The 19,757-nt window shown below is 39.6% G+C and overlaps 2 protein-coding genes across 4 annotated transcripts in view; both read right to left on the minus strand.

Moving 5' to 3' along the window:
* Nucleotides 1-19,757, minus strand: part of Tmem140 (transmembrane protein 140) — a 36,204-nt gene that overhangs the window by 9,848 nt on the left and 6,599 nt on the right. The window contains exon 1 of one of the 2 annotated variants that reach the window (XM_036181444.1): nt 2,729-2,933. The exons of the other annotated variant lie outside the window; for it this stretch is intronic. The gene's annotated coding sequence lies outside the window, so the exon portion shown is untranslated. Of the gene's footprint in view, nt 1-2,728; nt 2,934-19,757 lie in introns of those variants that run through there. 2 annotated transcript variants of the gene reach the window in all.
* The window catches only part of Agbl3 (ATP/GTP binding protein like 3), an 84,954-nt gene continuing 73,541 nt past the window's right edge, over nt 8,345-19,757 (minus strand). For both annotated transcript variants that reach the window (XM_036181424.1, XM_036181423.1), the window contains one exon: nt 8,345-9,273. In XM_036181424.1, coding sequence (XP_036037317.1) covers nt 8,874-9,273 — 400 coding nt within the window. In that variant the 3' untranslated portion in view covers nt 8,345-8,873. The remainder of the gene's footprint in view (nt 9,274-19,757) is intronic.

Consider the following 19,757-nt stretch of genomic DNA (forward strand, 5'->3'; position numbering starts at 1 on the left):
TGAAGTCAGAACAATAGACTGACAAGCTATTGGTATATGAGAGCAAGGCTGCCCATTTCCTTGTCAGAGGAGGCCACTGGCCCTGGCCAGACATGTTTAGTGTTTGTGGCTTAGGTGTGGTCCTCACAGGAGTAGAAAGGAAGGAGAATGGGAAATGGGTCGTGTTTCCTTTGCCAGAAATATGAACCCATGTCCCAGTTTTTCAAAAATGGGCTAGGGCATTGTTATTGCTCGAGTGTGTTTAGTGGTGTAGGTGGCCTGCTCTGCCCTATAAATAAAAATAGCTTGACCAGCAGAAATATGATTATACCAGGAGACTGTGACAAAAAGCCAGATGCATGGTTTAGGCTAAGACATGGACAGCAAGCCATTGAAGTAGCTGGCTAAATGGTTCCTTTAATATTACTTGTTATTTGTTCCACTGTTTTGTTGCTCACTAACATAGGATATAACCCAGTAGGGAACAAAGTTTACAAAGACCTGGGAGATAGAAAGCCATCCTTGCCGTGAGCACGCACCTCCATCACTTTGTACTGGCAGGTCTCTCGGCAGGTTTAGGACTGCTGATTCGTGGGCTGAGGACCAGGCTTCCCAGGACCTGGTTCTCATTACTGAGACCCGCCACTCTTCCCTGCAATTCTGAGATGTGCCACTCCCTTTCCCAGGCTAGGATTTCATCTTTTGACCCCACTAATGATGCCTTTGGGAGGTCCTTGAGCCAGGGGTCCTGAAGAATTAAAGACACACTGGCCAAGCAAAATGTCCCCTCCCACCTCAACTGAGCCTGTGCTCTGCTTGTAAGACATATACCACATGGATTTTTAAGGAGATCATTTTGAAAAGCTTTGGGAAGGAAATGAACAGGGCGAAGTGAGGAAGAGAAACCAGCAGGAACATATAATGTAATGGTTCCATCTTAGAGTCTTGGGAAGAGCTGTATACACTAGAGACATCAGGTTTGGGGCATGAAAGAACCTTCCATTAACTAGCTGATGCTAAAGTGACTGATTATTAACAAGCACCCCCCCAATGAAAAACCCCAAATTATTTTAGGACATCACCTCATACCATATACCAAAATAAATTTCACATAGATTCAAGAATGAACCAATGTAAAATGAAATCTAGAAAAAATAAATTTTATGAGTGAGGAAGCACATTCTGAACTTAAAATCAAATCAAAACTACAAGGAAATGATAGATTTAGCTATTTTAAAATGGAGATTTCTGTGCGTCTGTAATAAAAGCAATACAAAACTAAAAGACAATGAGCATGGAAAGTATCTACAAAAATATGAGGTGATTAATATACCTAATTTATGGAAATGTTCATGCAAACATCAAAAACACTGCATGGCATAAAAATAAATGAGGGAATACAAATAATTCACAATAGAATGTAGTTAACATGAAAAAAATCTATCTTTCCTAATGCTTCCAAAGTATGCTAAGTAACAACTTCCGTGCTTCTCTCTAAAACTACAGATAACCCTCTTGGTGACATTCCAACTGGCAAGACTGACTTTCTAACACAGGGACTCTGAAATTAAAGTTTGTGTGTATTTTGGCCTAATAACCCACTTTTTATAACCTTATCCCAAGACAGTATCAGGAATGTAACTCCTGATTTATACACAGGAGGGGTTATCACAATATTGGGCATAAAGCAGGTGGCAGCTTGAATCCCCAACATTAGAAGTTCATTATGGCACATCAAGGTGATGAAACAGCATGCAGCTTTTAGAAAGGCCACAAAAGCACATGTGGTGATAAGTCATCTATAGAAAGATGCATAGGAGAGAGGGACTAAGGAATTAAGTCCCAGTGCTGGCTAGCTATGTTATTTCTGGGTGAAAGCTACATTAAAATATTCCTGAAATTATGTGCTGTTTGTGAAAAAGTGAAATTTATAAAACAAGTCATCATAGCCTTAGTCATTTGATAATGTGGGAACCAAAGTAAGAAGTGCAGAAAAGAGTGTGTGTAAAATACAGACCTGAGACCTGAGATTAGGAAGACCGGGTAGGGGAAGAAAATACTGAAAATGTGCTCAGTTGTCTTGAAGAAAAGAAAAATTGTCCCCATTTTCTCTCTCTCCTTACTGAACAACTCCTTTGATTTTACAGACTAAAGAAGTGTAGTGGAAGGTAGTAATCAGCCCAGATTAGAAAAAACAAAACCAAACCCCAAACTCTCAAGATCTGTTCCAAGGGACACCCCCTACCCCTTCAACCCCACTCCGAGAGTTTGCTTTGCAGGGCTGAAATGCAGTCTATAATGACATAAGGTCTTAAAGTCTCTTAGATCCTATACTTCTCTTTTAGCCAAGAACACAGACTTTTCCTTGGTGTTTTCTGAAGTCTGGGTAAAAGTTTAGCTGCTGCTGTAGTGACCTGGTTTTGTTTGTCTGCCTATTTCTGGAGAACAGTGTGTCCTGAAGCCACAGATATTTACTGGTACAGGCTGTGCAGAGACCCGGCTGCATGTAGTCAGCTTGTGTATTTCTAACCATTTCCCAGAGTTACCTTCATTGTCTTTGAGGCAGAGGTACACAGAGGGATGCTTAAGAGCTTGCGGGTAGGACAGAGGTAAAAGGGTGAGCACACCCCGGGGAGAGAGGAGGCCACAAACACTGAGCAAGCCTTTCCCCTTTGCTTGTTGTTAGAATGTGAAGTAGGGAGCCCCAAACACCTCTGTCTCTGCTGTGGAGCTGTGGGGAGGTACTTACGAAAACCAAGGCTAGAGCCCACGAACACTCATCAAAAGGTGACACAGGAAATCGACTCCGGGGAATGGATTCTCTCCTGGGCTGCTTTCTGATGTCAGGCTCCAGGAACTAGGGCAGAGGAGAGCAGCTCGGAGCTAGAGTCCTGACTGCATTCACAGCAGTGTCCAAGTAAACAACTCTGAACTTTGGTACATTTGTGCTGACTGATGTCACTATCAGCTGATTTCACTTTCGGTTTTTAACTTGCCTGTGTCTTATGACTTTTCAGAAATGAAGAGCATAAACAACTTCTTGTTGCTCACCAGAGCACATGACCCACACCTGAGCACACAAACCACCTGATCAGTGAGCCAGGTGAGGGTGCTGGCTGTACCACACTAACTTCCGAAAGGAAAGTAGATGCCAGCTTCCAGAGCTCCAGGGGGTGTAACTCAGATAAACACAACCTAGAATCTTTCTAGGGAGGGGCCTTAGATCATGTGGCCAACCTCCCAGCCAGCACACAGGTGGAACCTGGGCCTCCTCTACTCATTCATTCAGAAGGCAGCTATACCATGGACCCCTTTTTTTTGGGGGGGGGGCAGGGGAGGGGGACTTTTTCTATATTGGAAACTTTGCCATTAGCAAAGTAATGCTCACCAGTTATGGAGCATCAGGAGCAGTGTGATCCCATTTGAAACTAAAAGAGAAAGAAAGCGCTGAGTTTCGAAGTCACAGGGAGAGGACTCGTGGCCCAAGTTTACAACTTGCCTTCTCTGCTCACATGATCACTGGAACTTTGGAATTGGGTAAGCTTGGGAAAGACAGTAGACAGCTCCCCAATAATGCCAAATTCTTGGGTTTCTCTTCCTTTCTCTATGACACCCTGTACCCAACTGAGGTCTTACTTCTTCCTAGGGATTCTCTTTGCCTCTATGCTAGGTTCGAGATCTTATTTTTCTGGGTCAGAAACTTTTCTCTTTCTTGGTTTATTCACTCGTTAGAATTAATCTCCGGTGATTTCTTGAGAAAGGAGGGACAACAAAGGTTTTCTTTTTTTGTTGTTGTTGTTTGTTTTAAGTTTGTAAAACTGATAAGATCTTTATTTTATTCTTAAGCTTGTTCAAAGTTGGACAGAACTTTTGGTTAAGCTCATTTTCCTATTCAGTGTTGAGACTATTCCGCACTGTCCATATTTGCTGTTATTGTTGGAAAGTTCAAAGCTTTTTGCCCTCTCAGATTTTTGCTTTTAAAAGAAAGTGCTTTTTTAGTGAGGTCTTGGGAAGAAAAGATTAAATGTGCAACCACTGTGCCGTTTTCAACTGGAGTCTAAATCAGCCCCGGCCCTGCTATGTTTCTGTCTTTCCCTCTTTTGTTATTGTGAGGCACAGTCTGTCTCACCTTATAGCTCAGACTGGCTTCCAGCTCTCAGAAATCCTCCTGCCTTTGCTTCCCAAGAGCTGGGATTACAGACCATGTCTGGCTTCTCCTCTTTTTCCCTTTGTTTTCATTCCAACAGGGCTAGCTTGCTCGGTTGTTCACTGGTTCTGATGATCTACCTGGTCCATGGTCAAGCTTCAGTTTTTAACAAGCAACTAACCTCTGGCTGCCAAAGCCTTTGCTGTTTAGGCATCACTTTGCCCTCGAACTTCCTCATACTCTGCTAAATAAGTTTTCCTGGGGAGAGTTTCAGAACTCTTTGCTCTTAAGTATGCTTTTCCCGAGACCTGATATCTGAGCTATTTCTGTGGAGCTGCTGTTGGTGACAGTGTTGCTTGTCTTGAATAACATGGCTGTTCTTAGTGTAGGTGCTGGAGAGGCAGCAGTCTGGTCTGTTCAACTTGACAGTTCCCATATGGAACTTCTACCTTAAGAAGAAGCTGGGCAGAGGTGACTAGCTCCAGTACAAAAGGGAAGAGCCTTTGTACTATGGTTGGGTGGCAAAGGGATGTCTCTAACCTTCTTGCCCCTTCTTGGAGCAACTTGCCTCTGCAACTTGGAGAGGGACTGGAGAAGGAAGTCTGTAGGGAGGAAGTGCATACAGCCTTGCAATTATTATGAGGACACTAACTTTTCTGGAATGCACATCTTTTCATTTATTGTGTTTATTTATTGTGAGTGTGGGCACATGGGCCACACACAGCAAGACTGTGGAAGTCAGAGGACAACTTTCAGGAACTGTTTCTCTCCTTCCATGTGGGTTCCAGGGATTCACTTGAGGTAGTGTGGCCTGGAGGGGAGCTCCTTTACTTGCTGAGCCATCTCACTGGCCCTGAAATACATTTTGGAGACAACTTCTGGAGACTTTAGTTTTTCTAAAAATCATGTTACCAGTTTTTATTTTTTTATTGGGGAACAGGTAAGGGAATTATCCATTCTAGGAATGGATCTCTGCCTACTTTTTTATATTTCTGAAAAGAACACCAAAATTTTAGGTTCACTGCAAAGCCGAGAGAAAAGTACATATAATCCTGACTCACTCAGTGTCATCTCAGCTTTCTTCTATACTGTCTGCTAGTGTTTCACAGCTTTGATTTGATGATCCACTCGAGCTAACTTGTGCTGTGAGGTGTGTCTGGATTCCGCTTCGTTTGTTGTTTGAGTGTTCAGGTGTTCTAGCACTGCTCCATCACACTGCTTTGCTTCTTTCTCCAGAGCTTTCCTGGGCTATTTTGTCTCACTAGCCTGCTGATTCTTTTGCCAGCACTGATCACTGTAGCTTTAGAGAAAGTCTTGAAGTCAATTAATGTCAGTCCCCTGACTTGGATCTCTTGCAATGTTGTCTGTTTTATATAAACTCCAGACCCAGCTTGTTGAGATCCACAAAATAACGTGCAATAATGTCAGTTTTGAGACTGACCCACGGATCAAGGTGTGAAGAGCTAACATCTTGACACCATTGAACATAAAATAGAACTCCATTTATTGAATTCTCTGATCTCTCCAAGTTTTTAAAATGTTTCTTCATATATTTTGATGTTTTGTTCGATTTGCACCTAAGAATTTTATTGTTTGGTGTTAATGGCCTTGTGATTTTTACCTTCAAATTCTAAATGTTCATTACTGGGGTGTTTACGGGGTGGAAATTTACTTTTGTATATTAGGTGTGTTAATTAGTTTTCTAATGCTTTGACAAACTACCTTTGAAAATAAACTTACAAGAAGGAAAATATAATTTTCATTCTTGGTTTTGGAGGCTTTTTCCACATCAAGACACACACACAAATCTTACAAAAATTAGAGAACCTGAAATAACTGAGTATTATATCTGACCACAATGCATCAATAACAAGTGAATCGCTAGTAATTACGCAAATTCACAGCAATTAAAACAACATATTGCTGAGTGATGAATGGATAAAGAAGAAATCCAGAAAGAAAAATTTTAAATTCCCAGAATTAAATGAAAATACAATATGCAGAACCTCTGGGACACCTTACAAGCAGTCCTAAGAGGGAAAAATTATAGCTCTAAGAACCTACACTAAAAAATCAGAAAGGACTCAAAGAAATGACTTGATGCATCTCAAGAATTTGGAAAAACAAGAACAAATCCAATAGAAGGAAAAAATAATAAAAATCTGAGTAGGAATTAAGGAAAATAATTTGTAAATAAATAAATATAGTAAGTCATATAACTGGACTTAAAGACAAAAATCATATGATCATCTCAATAGGTGCAGAAAAGGTATTTGACTAACTCCAACATGCGTTCATGATAAAAGTCCTAGAGAGAGTGGGACTGGAGGGAACATAGCTCAGCATGATAGGTCTGTATACAACAACCCACAGCCAACATCATCCTTTTAAATGGAGAAAAGCTCACTTGTAACTAACTGATGGACAAGCTCAGCATTCATGAGTGTCTTTAATTCCAAGCCATTGCTTTTGTTTCTTAGAGTTTACAGCTTTCTGTATTACTCATCCTTTCTCACAGTGCCTACTTATTCCTCTCGAAGTCTTGGCATATTAATCTAATTACTATCAATTCCTGGGAGATTGAGTGGAGGTTTTCCAGAGAAGGGAACTTTTGAGTTCAATCTCCAAGGACAAGTAGAGGCTTTCCAGTTGTACTGCGAGGTTTACATAATAATCAGATGGAATTAATGGTCTTATGGAAAAGTGGCATACTTAGGAAATTTAAATCTTATAACATGAAAGACAAAGTGAAAATGGTCTACATGTCAGGTATTTATAGCAAATAAGAGGCAAGGGGAAGGATTGTTAGATGGCTTAGTGGGTATAGGCACTTGGTGCCAAGCCTGACCACCTGAGTACCATCCCTATACCCATGTGGTAGGAAAATGGACTCCAGCAAATTGTCTTCTGACCTCCATGTGTACCATGGCATACATGACCCAATGGTGCATGAACATTCACACATCCCCCCTCCCCACAAAAAAGTAAATAATGTAATAAGACATTTAAAAATATGGTACAAGGCAGGGGATTATAAGGGAAAGGATAAAGGCAAAATAATTAAGGAAATACCTCTGTACACCCCAGTCTTCCAAGAAACCAATTATACTTTGGTTATACTCACAAAAATATTCAACTCTAGAGTTTGTAGTCTCAAACTTTCATATAACTGAAGTTTCAAAGAACAAATGTCAGTTTAAAAAATGAAATTTCCATGAAGTTTAGCTTTCCCTGATTTATGAGAACAGGGGCAGGTTGACTTTTGAGAGCTCATACTCTACCATAGTGTCAGTTACCAAGGTAAGAATTCCTAGCAAAGAAATTAGGGACCTGAGAACACCAACCCCCACAACACAGTCCTTACTGAGAAAAACAGTTCTTTCTTATCATGTGTAAGGATTCTTGAGGAAATTCATGCTCAGAATTCCCTACAAATAATGTTTATTCTCTTAACACTGCAGTGAGCTCTCAAGTCCTTTTCAGCTACTAGGAACACTGAAGAACCCCTCGTAGACCTGTGACCTGTATCTACTGTGTCTCCTGCTTCCTCGCTCACTCACCTTCATCTTGACTGACACGCTTGCTACATTTACTCATTTGCACATGCTGCAGGAATCTCTCCTTGTACCCACTGCATTTTATTTTTGTGTGATACTGGGGTGTGAACTAGGGCCTCCCCACACTAGGCATGTAGTTCTCTCACCAAGCTACACCCCCAGTTTCCCTCGTTGTTTTAGTCTTTTGGTTGGATACAGGATTTTATTAGGTTGCGGAGACTGCTCTTGAACTCATGTCATAGCTCAGGCAAGTCTTGAACTTGTGATCTGAGTCAGGTTCCTAAGCAGATGGGATTATAGCTTGTACCCCATAGCCTGACTGCTTATGACAAATGTGACGTGTAGGACTTGCTTCTGAAGTATCCACTTGAATAAAAGGCTGGAGGCATGCACTCACTGACTCTAGGAGAAATGGGACTTCTAATCTTTCACAACCTTGCTTAATTATGAGATGTAAGATGACTTTGAAACCATAATATATTTCCATGTCATTTGGTTCCCTTCAGTCTGTGCAATTAGCATCTTTTAATATGTGCTATTTCATCAATTGAAAGTATACAAATTAGTGCTTTACTATGTAGTTTTATTCTGTTATTATTAGTATTTATTATCTTGCTTTTTAAATGTTGCCCAGGCTAGCCTTGAATCCCTGATCCTTCTGCCTCTACATCCCAAGTGCTGGGATTACTAGTGTATGCCACTATGCCCAGCTATCATGTGTGTTCACTGGAACAATTACATGATGTTCTTCTAGAAGGGAGAGATATTGTTTATTTCTCCTGTGCTTTCTCTATCATACCAACTATCTAAAAGAAATGCAGGAATGATGCTGGCTGCTGATTCAATAAAGTGACTAAAATCTTTGATAGCACGTCTTTCCTTTCTCAAAGTCTTAGTTTTTTGTTGTTATATACACACATAATTTTGGAAGAAATCAACAGTTTCAAGCTCTTTCCCATGTTGATACAAATTAAATATATGTGTTTTTAACGTTTCTATATTTCCTCTGGATTTTTAAAACCTCTGAAAGATGTTTCCTTTAAGGAAGATGGGATATGTAAAATCTGTAGTTCAGTATCCACATATGCATGTGAAGGGGGAGGGGGCTGCTGACTTTTTCTGTCAGCACATCTGGATCAGCCACAGTTCTCAGAGTAACTGTCAGCTTGATGACCTGTTGCCGGGGAGCTTCAGATGGAAGGTGAGCGGCCATCACTCTCATTTGGTTTCTTGTTGCTTTTAGCTGGATGAGGAACTGTCTGCTTAGAGCTCTTCAGGATAGACTCTTGAGGCTGAAGACTGTTGCCATGGACAATACCTGCATCCATTTTAGAACGTGGGGGGACAGTCTCCTGTTTGCTGCTGGGAAGGGTCATAGCTTCAGTGTCTCTGGCACAGAGTTCAGAATGCTTTTTCCTCTTCTGAAGATTGCAGAGGGGTGATAAACTTTCAAATGAGCCCTGGGGCACAGACCGGAGCCATTCTGAGGCATTTGTCATAAGATTCCTTTGGGTTTTAAAAGGGAGATTTCTGGTTGGTGTCCAAGGTGTGCTGTATCTTCTTATATTTATGCAAGCAGTTGGAATAAGTCTAGAAAAGAAATGAAATGTATGAGTTTTTGCCTAGTGTGTACCTACTTTGTGGTCTTAGGTATATTGCCATAATGCATATTGTATATTTTCCCTTGGGTGAGCTCACTTCCCCTTAAGACCTTAATCTTCATCTTTATGAAGATGAGCTAAATCTTCATCTCTGGTTCTAAGTGTTTGGTTCTACTCCAATCCTGTTCTAGATATCTAGGGGATATGGTTATACTTTGCTATTAAAATGTAGTTTATTCCAGCTAGGCGGTGGCGCACGCCTTTAATCCCAGCACTCAGGAGGCAGAGCCAGGTGGATCTCTGTGAGTTCGAGGCCAGCCTGGTCTACAGAGCGAGATCTAGGGCAGGCACCAAAACTACAAGGAAAAACTCTGTCTTGAAAAACCAAAAAAAAAAAAAAAAAAAAAAAGGAAAAGAAAAAAATGTAGTTTACTCCATTAGACTAGATGGATTATACATGGTACAGGACATTTTCAGATAACTAGTAAGAGTCAATGAGTTTAAGAGAGAGACGTCTCCCTCTTGAGGGAGATTTTTTTTAAATAAATAATTTTTTCTTTATTATTATGTGTTTTAAATTTTATACATCAGCCATGGGTTCCCCTGTCCTCCCCACTCCCGCCCCCCTCCCGCCCCCACCCCCACCTTCCCCCAGCCCCTCCCCTCCATTCCCATGTCCTCCAGGACCAAGACTCCCCTGGGGATTCATTTAAAACTGGTGGATTCAGTACAGGTGGGTCCATTCCCCTCCTTCCAGGCAAAGTGTCCCTGTGTAAGCCCAAGGTTCCAAACAGCCAGCTCATGCACTAAGGACGGGTCCAGGTCCCACAGCCTGGGTGCCTCCCAAACAGATCAAGCTATTCAACTGTCTCACTTATCCAGAGGGCCTGATCTAGCTGGGGGCTCCACAGCCTTTGTTCATAATTCATGTGCTTCCAAGGGAGATTTTTAAATCATTACTTGTAGCTACTTACAGTCTAGTTTTCGTTAGAATTCTATTTAACTATGAATTTTAGCTATATTTTCATTAAACTTTTAAGTTATGAAGTAATTGTAGCATCATGTGCACTTGGAAGAAATAATAGGGACAGATTGCATATATCCTTCACCTGATCCCTCTAGATGTGACATTTTGTAAAGTCTCAGGGAAACAGCACAGTGAACATACTGGTGTGGAAAAGATACAGAGCCATGCCCTCATGTTGTTCTTATGGCGCCCACTTCTCTCCTGTCTTGACTTCTCTTTAACTCCTGGAAAACATTAACTTACCTTCAAAATAATATCATTTTGTTGTTTCAAGAATTTTATGTAAATGTAACCACACAGTGTGCAGCCTTCTGGAATTAATTTTTCTACCACCCCAGTAGAATCTTTGGGGATTCATTGTTGTTCTGTTTCTCCTCTGTTAATTTTTTTTTTAAATCAACTTTCTTGAGTAGTAGTCAGTGGCATGGATATATACTACAATTTAATGATTTATCCACTGAAGGACCTGTGGATCATTTCCAGTTTCTGAGCATTGCAAATAAAGCTGAATAAACATTTGTGTGCAGGTTTTTGTGTGAACTTGTTCTCTACTCACTGGGATTAAATTCCAGGAAAGCAGTTGCTAGTTATATGGTAGTTATATATTTATTTTTGTTTTATTTTTGAAAGAGACTCTTGCTATGTTGTTTGGGATGGTCTTGAACTTACAGTCCTCCTAACTCTTTCCTTTCCAAGTGCTAGGATTACAGGTATGTACTATCACACTAGCCATAAGATACTTACTTAAGAGACTATCAATTATTTTTAGAGTTGTCATTCCATTTTATGTTCCCAGCAGCGATATATAAATGACCCAGGGTCTGCATCCTCACTGGGAACAAACAGGTCCTTTGCAAGAGCAATTCTTGCTGTTAACCACTGAGCCATCCCTTTAGCCCTGAAATGTTTTTCTAACTGTTGAATTGGAACATTCTCTCTGTGTCTATGTATGCATATATGTGTATATACATGTTTATGAGTGTGCATGGTTTTGGAATGTACATATACATCTGGGGGCTAGAGGTTGACATTAGGTGCTTTCCACCTTTTTTTTTTGTTCTCAAGACAGAAGCTCTGAAGTTGGAATCACTCTAGAACTTACCTTCTTCTAGACTTAGAGAGTTTCTAGGATTTCACTTCGCTATAAAAATGTACTATATTATTTATTTTATTAGAGTAGTTTAACTGAACAGCAAGCCCCAGACATTCCTCTGTCTTTGTCTCTCCAACACTAATTAGTATTATAGGCATGCATCAACCACTTAACTTTTTACTTGGGTGCTGGGAACTGTACTTGTGTCTTTGTTTGCCCACAAGCACTTTACTGATGAACCACCTCTCTAGCCATGGAGGGTTCTTTAATTAAGACAATAATATTTTGTTTATATGGTTTCTAAGTAATTTTTCCTATCTCATAGTACTTAGTAAAATCTTCTTTTTAAAATTTTATGTGTATGGGTGTTTTGCCTGCACATATTTGTGTACACTTAATGTCTGGTGCTAGAAGCTTCAGAAGGTAGAATAGAGCATACAATCCCTTGGAACTTTAATTACAGACAGCTGTGAGCTGCCATGTAGCTGCTGGGAATTGAACCTGGTCCTCTGGAAGAACAGGCAGTGCTCTTAACCACCAAGTCATCTCTTTAGCTCCTTTTGTAGAATTTTAAATATGCTTTTGTGTTGTTTTGTGTTTTGGAGACAGAATTATCCAGCCCTAGCTGCACTGGTATTCAGTTGGTAGCCCAGGTTGAACTTTTACTCGCAACAATCCTCCTGCCTTACTCTTCCAAGTGTTGGGATTACAGGCACAGGCATGCATTACCGTGCTTTGCTTTTTTTTTTTTTTTTTTTTTGAGCTGAGGACCGAACCCAGGGCCTTGCACTTGCTAGGCAAGTGCTCTACCACTGAGCTAAATCCCTAACCCCCGGTGCTTGGCTTTTTATAGGGGTCTTTTTCAAAGTAAACATTTTAAGTGCAACTTATTTTTTTTTCTCTTTTATGAACCATATTTTTGGCACTAGGCCTTAGAAATTTTAGCTTAGTCTTAGATCTGGGGATTTTCTATGTTTTTCTAAAAGTTTTGTAGTTTGATATTGTGTATTGGACTCCATGCTCCATTTTGAATTAACCTATGTATGAATGATGGACTTAAGCATTTTTGGTTTGTTGTTTAAAGGCAGTTCAGTCGATTTGTGTAATCTGCTCCATTCCACAGCTGTGTCTCCTCCTCCAATACTCCATGGGACTGCTGTCACTCTATGAAAGTTCTGGAAATCCACAGGCCAGTTTCTTTTGCCAAATTGTTTTTGATGTTTAGTGTTTTTGTTAAATTAGCCTTAATTATGTCTATAACAAGTCTATTGAGACTTTGATGGGAATTGTGTTGAATCCACAGGAAGAGCTGACATCTTGAGTTTTCCAATCCACAAACATGTTTACCTTTTCCATTCATTTACATTTGGTTTTCAACATTCTTGTTATTTTCAGCTGTAAGATCTGTACATATTTTGTTTTACATATGTACTTCATTTATTGAGAAGTTGACAATGGTTTTATATATATCAGTTTAGATGTCACATGTCTATTTCTTATAGATAGAAGTATAATTATGTTTATATGATTGTCTTATATTCTGAGACCTGGAAGGACTTGTTTTTCAAGAAGTTTAAAAACAAGTTCCTTGAGATATTTATTCTACATAGAGAATACAATTTCACAAACAACAGGTTCTGTGCTTTTCCTTTCTTCCTGTGAATATGCTTTTCCTTTCTTCTTGCTCAGCTGTTTGGCAAGAACCCCTGCAGAGGTGAGTAACGTGTAAGAGAAGTAAAAGTAGACTCCATAAAGTGGCATGAGACCTTCCAGTCCTTCTCTTCTGACAGCTGGGTTTTTAAATCACAAATATTGACATGTGTCTGTGACAGTTCATAGTGTAATGTGGGTTTTCTCCTTTATCTTGCACATATAGAGGGTTACATTGCTTATTTAAGAACATTGAGCCATTCTTGAATTTCTAAAATAAGACCTACTGCCAAGAGGTAAATCATAATTCTTTTTAAATTTAGCACTGAATTCTATTTGCTAATAGAATGAATAGGACAGAATTTCTTGATTTTCCATTTTTGTTTTCTCCTTGGCTGATTTTGGTATCATGCCAATAGTAACTTCATAAAATGAACTGCAGACTGTTTTCTCATTTTCTGGAAGACACTGTAGTGTTAATTATTCTTTAAATGTTTTATGAAATTGTGCTGTGAAACCATATAGTCCATGAGATTCCTTTGGGGGTGGTTAAAATTATGAGTTCAGTTTCCTTACACATATACACACAAACATGTGACAATGACTGAAGGAGGTCATGAATTTAAGAGGGAGTGTGTGGAACACGGGAGGATTTGGACAGGGGAGGGGTGGGAATGATGTAAATGCATGAAAAAAAAAACCCTTCAAAATAAAAACTGAGCTATAGAGGCATGAAGGCATTCTATTCCACAGAGTATAGTTCTGTGTGTGCTGTGGGATGTCATTCTGTATGCTGTGAATATGTGTTGCTCTGATTGGTTGATAAATAAAATGCTGATTGGACAGTAGTCAGGCAGGAAGCATAGGTGGGGCAAACAGATGAGGAGAATTCTGGGAAGAGGAAGGACTGAGTCAGGATTCACCAGCCAGACACAGAGTAAGCAAGATGACATGGTAGAAATGAGAAAAGGTACCAAGCCACATAGCTAAACATAGATAAGAATTATAGGTTAATTTAAGTAAAGCTAGTCAGTAATAAGCCTGAGCTAAGGGCCAAGCAGTTATTATTAATATAAGTTTCTGAGTGATTATTTCATAAGCGGGCCAAAGGACTGTGGGGGCATGGTGGGAATGGAGAAACTTCAGACTATATTTAGTACCCAACATGGAGCATTGATCCACACAGACCTACGAAAGCTTAGAGGTTCTGAATGCAGCTGGGCGGTGGTGGCGCACGCCTTTAATCCCAGCACTCAGGAGGCAGAGGCAGGCAGATCTTTGTGAGTTTGAGGCCAGCCTGGGCTACCAAGTGAGTTCCAGGAAAGGCGCAAAGCTACACAGAGAAACCTTGTCTTGCAAAAACCAAAACCAAAAAAAAAAAAAAAAAAAAAAAAAGCAGAGAAACGAAGCCACACTAGGCGTCCTAGTCTCACAGTCTCATGCCAGCAGCAGCAAAGAGACTGTCTCCCAACATCTGCCTGTGAGGTGGAGCTGGCCAACATCTGCCTGTGAGGTGGAGCTGGCCAACAGCTGCCTGTGAGGTGGAGCTGGCCAACAGCTGCCTGTGAGGTGGAGCTGGCCAACATCTGCCTGTGAGGTGGAGCTGGCCAACATCTGCCTGTGAGGTGGAGCTGGCCAACAGCTGCCTGTGAGGTGGAGCTGGCCAACATCTGCCTGTGAGGTGGAGCTGGCCAACAGCTGCCATAGGCTAAGCAGCATGGTAGATATAGCTTTTGCTAGTACAGTCAAAAAGAAAAAGAAAAAAAAGGAAAAGAAGAGAAAAGAAAAGAAAATGTTTCTGGGCTACAGGCTGCTGGATGGAGGCATGGACCCACTGCCTCCCAGAATCAGTGGAGAGCATGGCTCCCAGAGCTGGCAGTGAATTATCTATCTCCACCATGTTGAAAAGCTGAGATGGGTGGAGTAAGCAGCCAGTTGGCTGCTGCTTCAGTACTAGTCACTGCCGTTTAAAGCAATAGATTCACAATAAGGCAGATTCAGATGGAATAAGACTGTAAATGGTTTACAGTGTGTGTAAAAATGTATGTAGGTTTGGAAGAGAGAGGACAATGAATATAGATAGTTATATAAAGAAATAGATAGTTTCAAAGAATAAAGTCTTTAAAGAGACAATAAAAGTAATATAAAAAATAAGCCACATAAAGTTGAAAATCACACACAGAATCTGGATTATATTGTCTTTGGGATTTTTAACTGCAGAGAGACATTTGATTGTAAAGGCTACTAAGTTAAACCAATATGTACATGTTAAACATATCTTGACTTCAAAATTTGTGTCTATATGTTGCTTTGGAAAAGAGGTTCTGCTTTTATTTCCACAGAGAACCTATGGATTGCTCCTAGACTTATATGGCTTGATCAAGAAAGACCACCTGAAAGGTCTCCAGATGTTCCAACATCCAGATCAGCTTCAAGGCAACTGGCTCAGACAGACTCACAGCCTACTCCAGTTAGGACTTGACCATAATTCTTAATTTTCTCAGGATCCTCATAAGATTGCCAGCAACCCCATCCAGCAGGAAGTAGTATGAGAAGCTATGCCCCAAATCCCAAAATATTGTTTATAAATGTTTATTTTTATTTAAAGGGGGTTGATTATAAATGCAATCTCTTTCTAAAGGAGAAAAGGGGATAGTAGAGATATGATAGGATGAAAGGGTAGATTATTGAACCTACTTTTAAAGAGCAACGTGTTTAAAAATGTTTTATATTGCTATGGATTTTAGTTTATGGATACAAATTTGAAGTTAATTTTGTTATACTGTATTTCTACTTTTGTTTATTTTGTTTGTGCAACTCATTTGAAATTATAGTGTATAGCTGAGAAATACAGATTAATAATTAGTCATCTATGATAATTAAACTTATAGTAATGTTAGTTAAGTTTTCTAGGTATACACAGATATATTTCAATTATGTAGGTAATTTTCAAACTCTTCAAAGACCTACAGAATATGACATTTAAAATGTTTTGAAAACTTAAGACTTTCTGGACAGTGAGACATGTCTGCTTCTGGCAGCACTGATTTACTTCAAAGGGGAAGATGGGCATTTAAGACACTCCACATAAAGTTTATCTTCTTCTTGGCAAAAATAGCCATTTGGGCAAGAAACTGTTCTTGCCTGGACTGCTTGACAAAATGTTGTTATTGACTGGACATGCAGGACCCATGGAAAAATGACCACTGAATTTGCCAAAATTAGGTGAAATGGTCCTTCAGTTTCCTGCTTCACAGAGGAGACTTCCAGATATTCTATAGGACACAGAGAGAAGTGACTGAGAGACTCTAGACCTATAGGCTGAAGATAGATGCTTCAACATTGCAGCAGAACTTTGGGTGACTGTCCAGGTAACCAGCTGTCTGTCATTTCCAGAACTTTGGAAGTTGCTTACAATACATTTCCTGTTTACTTGGGTAATATCCTTTTGGGGTCTTTGATGTACTTGAAGACTAGATAGTTATAATTTTCCTTGGTTATGATAAAAGATAAATTAGATATGAAAGTTTAGACTCACAAATATAATATAGATAGAGTATTTTCTTTAATTTTGCCAAATACAAATAGACTAGATATTGTAACTGTAATCCTTGCTTGATAACTGGTCTATTATATGTAATTTTACTATATTATAATTAAAACCTTTCTTTTTGATTAGACAGAAAAGGGGAAGTGCTGTGGGATGTCATTCTGTATGCTGTGAATATGTGTTGCTCTGATTGGTTGATAAATAAAATAAAATGCTGATTGGACAGTAGCCAGATAGGAAGTATAGGCAGGATTGCCTGATGAGGAGAATTCTGGGAAGAAGGACTGAGTCAGGAGTCACCAGCCAGACACAAAGGAAGCAAGATGTCAAGGCAGAACAGAGAAAAGGTACCAAGCCACGTGGCTAAATATAGATAAGAATTATGGGTTAATTTAAGTGTAAAAGCTAGTCAGTAATAAGCCTGAGCTAAGGGCCAAGCAGTTACAATTAATATAAGCTTCTGAGTGATTATTTTATAAGTGGACCATGGGATTGTGGGGGCCTGGCAGGACTTGAGAAACTTCCATGTGTATATGCACACTCTGAGAAAATGATTTTCTGTAACTTATCAAATTTGCATTTTATGTGGCTTTCTTTGTGTGTGTTTATGTTCTTTCGCATTTGTGTATATGTTAGTGTATGCTTGGAGACTCAGAACTCATCAGTTACTCTCTAATTGCAGGGAGTTAGCGCAAAATGTTTACAAGTCATAGTTTCTAAAACATTCACTTAATTATGGAATGTGGCCTTTGTGTGACTCTGAAATTGCCTGATGAAGTTTTTGTTGGGATATATAAGCTGGAAAAAGATTTGAGAGGACGGAGCAATGAGAGAGAACAACACGAGAGAATAGCACGATGAGAACAAGATGAGAGAATGAAGAAATGAAACCACCAAGAGAATATGTGTGAGTGTTTATCTTCTCTAAAATCCCTCAAACAGAAAAAGTCTAAGCTTCACCAGTGCTGTGACTTCCTGATAGCCCTGTCTGCAGCCTTGGGGCTAGTTCCCCATGGCTTCAATAAGTGCATATGCATGTAGACACCATAGGACAACTTCAAGTGTCATCCCTCACACACTATACACCCCATCCCCACTTTCAACAGGCTGTCTGACGGGTCTGGAACTTGCCATGGATGGAGACTGGCTGGTCAGTGAGCCCAAAGGTCCACCTGTCTCTGCTTCCTGGGTGCTGGGATTACATGTACCACCTATCCCAGATTTTTAAAAAACATGGGTGAGGAAATAAAACACAGGTCCTTGTGCTTGCAAGGAAAGGTCTTTACCAGCTGAGCTACCTCCCTAGCCTAGTTTGTAGTGTTTCTTACTGTTTTCCTCCCCTTTTGTGGGATCTTTAGCGACATCCAATTTCCTTCCTCATATTCATAATTTGTTATTTGTTAGTCTTGTTAGGGATTTGTCAGTTGCTCTTTTCTAAATACCAGTTATTTCACTGATTTTTCTCCTGTCAATTTGCTGCTTAAATTTTATTAGTTTCTATTATCTTTATTGTTACTTCTCTTCTTGTTTGGGGGCTTGCTCCCTCTTCCTTTATAGGTTATTTTCTAAGATCTTAAATTACCTTTATTACTGGTGTGTGTGTGTGTGTGTGTGTGTGTGTGTGTGTGTGTGTGTGTGTAGGCTAGAGGACAACTTGTAGGAGTCAGTTCTCACCATCTATCATGTGGGCTTCAGGAATGGAACCTAGGTCATTAGGCTTGGTTGCAAGTACCCTTACACATTGGGCCATTTCACTGGGACTTCTCTTCTGTTCACAGGTATTTAACTATAAATTTCTATTTAGCACTTCTTTAGCTGCACCTCATAGATAGATATATTGCAGTTTTATTTTCACAAATTTAAATATAATAGCTTCATTCCCTTTGAGACTACCTTTAACTCATAAATTATTCAGAGGTGTGTTGTTTAGTGTTTTTCAAGTATTTGGTTTTATCTTTTATTGTTTTGTTATTACTTCTAGTTTAATTCTACTGTGACCAGAGAATTGCACTTTGTATTGTCTATATTGCTTAAATATATTGAGTTTTGTCTTAAGATCTATGTGTGTTCTACCTTTGAAAAGCGAATACGTTGGGTTACTGTTGGATAGAGTGCTCTATAGTTACAAGTTATTTTTATTCGGAGCTCTTTGATATCTTTACATATTCTGCGTCAGCTACTATATCAACTGTGTGTATGTCTGGTTCTCCCTTCCAATGTTGCTTCATATATTTTATAGTCAGTTCTGTAGCACTGTGCATATACTTAAGGTTGCTATGTACTCTTAGTAAACAGGGTTTTTAATCATTATACAGATTTCTTCTCTGTCTCTGAAACTCTTGTCTGAAATCTGCTTTATCTGAAATTAACTTATCTACTCTTCTCATTTTTGTCAGTGTTTGAATAATATGTTATCTTTCATCATTTTATTTTTAGCCTGCCTACACTGTCATATTTGAAAGCATTTCATGTGAACTGGATGCCATTGAACAATGCCTTAAAATCTATTTTGTCAATTTTTTCTTAGTTTTAAACATCTGGGTGTGATGACGTACACCTAATTTCAAAACTTGGGTGGCTAAGGCAGAAATGCTTGAACCCACAAGTTCAGACTGATCAAAGAAATATACATAGCAAGACCGAATCTCAAAACCATTTTTAAACTTAAGCTGTTTACATTGAAATACTACTGATGTTAGACTCAAGCCTGCTTATTTTTCTTCCAATTTCAATGCCTTGAGTCTTGTCTGTAAACTTATATGTCTTTTTCCCTCCTGTGTGAGTAACATCAACTTAAAAAAAAATAGTTCTTTACTTTCTTCTCCCTCTCTCCCTCCCTTTCTCTTTCTTTCTTTCTTTGGCAATGTCTTCTCTCTATCTCAGGCTAATCTCAAAAACACAATCTTCCTGCCCCACCCCCTTGTATTTGAGGATTACAGGCATGACCCCCCAAACTCAACTATCTGCAGTGGTTTTTATTTTTCTTCAAGACAGAGTTTCTCTGTGTAGCTTTGGTGCCTGACCTGGAACTCGCTCTACAGACCAAGCTGGCCTCCAACTCACAGAGATCTGCCTGTCTCTGCCTCCTAAGTGCTGGGATTAAATGCATTCGCCACCACTGCAAGGTTCTGCAGTGTTTTTTAATGTATCTTT

This window comes from Onychomys torridus, chromosome 3 (assembly GCF_903995425.1).
Source record: "Onychomys torridus chromosome 3, mOncTor1.1, whole genome shotgun sequence".
Classification (NCBI taxonomy): domain Eukaryota; kingdom Metazoa; phylum Chordata; class Mammalia; order Rodentia; family Cricetidae; genus Onychomys; species Onychomys torridus.